At 34.6% G+C, this 4410-nt stretch overlaps 1 protein-coding gene across 1 annotated transcript in view; it reads right to left on the bottom strand.

Annotated features, from left to right (window-relative positions):
- The window catches only part of LOC106469101 (protein eva-1-like), a 95210-nt gene that overhangs the window by 4600 nt on the left and 86200 nt on the right, over window positions 1-4410 (bottom strand). The window contains exons 5-7 of the mRNA XM_022397514.1: window positions 3333-3479; window positions 3003-3191; window positions 1794-1970 (exon numbers count right to left, since the gene is read on the bottom strand). Coding sequence (XP_022253222.1) covers window positions 1794-1970; window positions 3003-3191; window positions 3333-3479 — 513 coding nt within the window. The remainder of the gene's footprint in view (window positions 1-1793; window positions 1971-3002; window positions 3192-3332; window positions 3480-4410) is intronic.

Here is a 4410-nt window from a genome sequence, read left to right on the forward strand (position 1 = left end):
AGCGAACAGTAGGCACCGTAAGTAAAGTGTGTGAATCACTGTGATTTATTGCGTGTGTTATAAAAATGGTTAAATTTAGAGTGACTGTGGAAATTCTGTGTTTTGCAAAAATTTGTATCGAGGAAGAATAAACTAGGTTTGATTAAGAAAGAACTTGTATCGCTGAAGTTTCTCGGAAAGAATTTAGACCCAAAAAGTAACAAACGAGCAAATACGTAACAGTAGTAACGTCTGACCACATCTCATCGAAATCGTCTATTCCAATTCAGTCGGGGTCCACTTCACAATCATCACACTTATGTTGCATCCCAAGTTTCTTCCAGCGACATCTACCGTAATAGCTCTTACCTACACACAGTTTTACAATTGGATTTAATACTTCTGTAACTTCGTAAAAGCCCAGTGCAAGAGAACCATCACAATCGTGTTCCCAAATTCCAGTAACTGGAAATGGTAGACGGAGATTGGGCTGTAATGTTTGGACACAAATAAACGTTTGAAAGTGCATATAAACACAATGATTTGTTGGTGGGAATTTGGTACTATAAAACGATTTCTTACTGAATATCATGTAGATATTTACAAACCTATAGATAAAACTGTCATGGATGACAGTGCACCTTTTTTATCCCAGATCTAGTAAGGAAGAACAGTTTGTATGCATTAATATTTTTACAATGACAACAAGGTAGCATCGCAACATCAGTATCGAGTGAAAGACGACAAATGTATAACAACTATTGGCTTTGGAGTACATATGGTGCAAGAGCGTCCTTGTAACAGCCTCGTCGTGGTAGAGAAAATATAAAGTTTTACTGAAAAACAACTTTCGATATTCATTTAGAAGGGCCTAGCGGTTAAGAAAATGAAATGTGAAAACTGTATAAGTAATATTAACATGAAAATCACCTTGTACTGACTCAGATCCTGACTCTTTAAATTCACAGAAAAATTTCTAATAAAGATAATTAATTTAAAAGATTGATTTCTTGGGTACAGAAGACACGTAATGTTTACTAAATGTTTCGTCAAGATACACATAGAACGTATAGTTATAGTATGTATAATTTTATGGTGACAAGGTCGGTAATTTTGACTGACCCCGTATAATTAGGTAAAACGAGCTTTTGTGATATTTCTGATAATTTTTTTAAAAAAACATAATCCACTGTGTGTATGGGAAGTATCGCAAATGGTTAAACGTGCAACTGGAGGTCAAATTTCACAAACTTTCTTTGACACTGTTTGCAATATTGCGGGGTTATGTGAAAACAATGCCCCCTAAATTTTAACTCTCATGTTATCCTTGTATTAAAAAACTGGCTAAACTTTTACGTTTTCGAATTATATATCCTCCCTGTTTTAACTTACATTTTTGAGAATAAATATATTTAATGGTCACTTTACTCATCTCTTACGACTCGAGGTTTATCTCTCTAGACCTTCTCTTTGAGCTTTAGAAGTAAACGACGCTGGATCCTTGATTATCTGCGTCTCTAATTTGAAATTGACAGGCTGGATGGAAGGAAGATAGTCAACAGCACCCACCGCCAACTCAAATCCAGTAGTGGGATTTGACCGTCTCTCTTATAACTCATTCACGGTTCCATGATGTAGAGCGCGTTTTTGTGTCAATGAGATTAAAACCAAAGTCCCTCAGATTCACAGTCCGGTACACTAATGTTGGTCATGTCTGATCCAAGATGTTTGTCTATAACCAAACGTTACATACGTAAATAAGTCTTGTTTGTTATTATTTCTATGACTCGTGTGTTGATAAATTGGAAACCTACCGTTGATGAACCTGAGTGCAGACAGCCACTCTGTCAGGAACCCTACTACCTTCTGGTCACCTTCAATAACAGTACAGTTGAGGTCCTGTTCTTTCACCTTCTCGTCGCTCTGCATGTCTGGATTCATTGTGGACTTGGCGAGAATAACGTTTGAATCGGTGGGCTCTGGTGAAGGAACTATGGACAGTAAACTAATATAATTGGTACTGGCGAGAAAATTATGGACAGTAAACTAATAATATTGTTACTGGCGGAGGACAAAGGACAGTAAACTAATACAATTGTACTGGCGGAGGACCAAGGACAGTAAACTAATACAATTATACTGACGAAGGAACTATGGACAGTAAACTAATATAATTGTACTGGCGAGAAAATTATGGACAGTAAACTAATAATATTGGTACTGGCGAGAAAATTATGGACAGTAAACTAATAATATTGGTACTGGCGGAGGACCAAGGACAGTAAACTAATACAGTTGTACTGACGAAGGAACTATAAACAGTAAACTAATATAATTCTACTGGCGAAGGAACTATGGACAGTAAACTAATAATATAGTACTGGCGAAGGAACTATGGACAGTAAACTAATAATATAGTACTGGCGAAAGGAACTATGGACAGGAAACTAATATAATTATACTGGCGAAGGAACTATGGACAGTAAACTAATAATATAGTACTGGCGAAGGAACTATGGACAGGAAACTAATAATATTGTACTGGCGAAGGAACTATGGACAGGAAACTAATATAATTATACTGGCGAAGGAACTATGGACAGTAAACTAATAATATAGTACTGGCGAAGGAACTATGGATAGGAAACTAATAATATTGGTACTGGCGAAGGAACTATGGACAGTAAACTAATAATATTGGTACTGGCGAAAGAATTATGGACAATAAAGTAATATAATTATACTGGTGAAGGAGCTGTGGACAGTAAACTGTAGCCGAGATGCTACATTTATTTATTAGTATATATAATAGACCAAGAGTCTTTGTAAGCGAAACTTTACTGTATAAAATTGACAGGTAGAAATAACCAACTCACCTGGTAGCAACTTGAACTTTGGTGTACTTTTCACTTTACTGTATAAAATTGACAGGTAGAAATAACCAACTCACCTGGTAGCAACTTGAACTTTGGTGTACTTTTCTCTTTACTGTATAAAATTGACAGGTAGAATAACCAGCTCACCTGGTAGCAAGTTAAACTTTGGTGTACTTTTCACTTTACTGTCGACTTCCTTATTTATCCACGGACTGTCTGGTTTTACTGTAACAGGGACATAGCTGGCCTCTTCCTGGAAATCCTTTTTGTCATCTCCGTAGTCATCGTTGACCTTTTCAAGGCTTGGTTCCAGTTCTCTAAGAAGTTCTTTGTTAACTAGATGGAAATGTTGTAAGATATATCACAAAGTTTGTCCGCAATCGAACAAAAGTTACAGTTACTAATTCTGTAATAAAAGGGACTTGTACACTTTGAAACTGAAGCTTCCCATATACATGGTACAGTTTGTATACTTACCACATGTATAAACAACTTTCAAAAACAGCGATGATTTTCGAGGACAGTTGGGGTCTCCAAACGTGTCCTTGTCAGCTGCAACAGAACATTTTCTTTTTCCCAGACAGCTTCTCAGTACAGTTTCGGTAGCATAACTGACTTGGCAATCTGTCACCAAAACATAAAACTTAATCATCCCATAATATGAAATCCATTCAGAGCAGTTTTTACGGAATGGCTTTTAGTACGCTCAAACAGTGTAGTTGGATTTAACATGATTACTTTTTGTTTAGATTTATTGAATAGAAAAAAAAGGGACATGACACTAATCAAGACAATTACAAAGTTGTAAGTAACATCAAAAACAAGGAGAAGATAATTACAAATTTGTCAGTAACATCAAAAACAAAGAGAAGATAATTACAAAGTTGTAAGTAACATCAAAAACAAAGAGAAGATAATTACAAAGTTGTAAGTAACATCAAAACAAAGAGAAGATAATTACAGTTGTAAGTAACATAAAAAACAAGGAGACAATTACAAAGTTGTAAGAAACATCAAAAAACAAGAAGTTGTACGTAACATCAAAAACAGGAAAACAATTAGAAACTTGTAAGTAACATCAAAAAACAAGAAGACAATTACAAAGTTGTAAGAAACATCAAAAAACAAGAAGTTGTACGTAACATCAAAAAACAGGAAAACAAGAAGAAGTTATACGTAACATCAACAAACAGGAAAACAATTAGAAACTTGTAAGTAACATCAAAAAACAAGAAGACAATTACAAAGTTGTAAGTAACATCAAAAAACAAGAAGACAATTACAAAGTTGTAAGTAACATCAAAAAACAAGAAGACAATTACAATGTTGTAAGTAACATCAAAAAACAAGAAGACAATTAGAAACTTGTAAGTAACATCAAAAACAAAGAGAAGACAATTACAAAGTTGTAAGTAACAGCAAAAACAAAGAGAAGACAATTACAAAGTTGTAAGTAACATCAAAATCAAAGAGAAGACAATTACAAAGTTGTAAGTAACATCAAAAACAAAGAGAAGACAATTACAAAGTTGTAAGTAACATCAAAAACAAAGAG

This window comes from Limulus polyphemus, unplaced genomic scaffold (assembly GCF_000517525.1).
Source record: "Limulus polyphemus unplaced genomic scaffold, Limulus_polyphemus-2.1.2 Scaffold3303, whole genome shotgun sequence".
Classification (NCBI taxonomy): domain Eukaryota; kingdom Metazoa; phylum Arthropoda; class Merostomata; order Xiphosura; family Limulidae; genus Limulus; species Limulus polyphemus.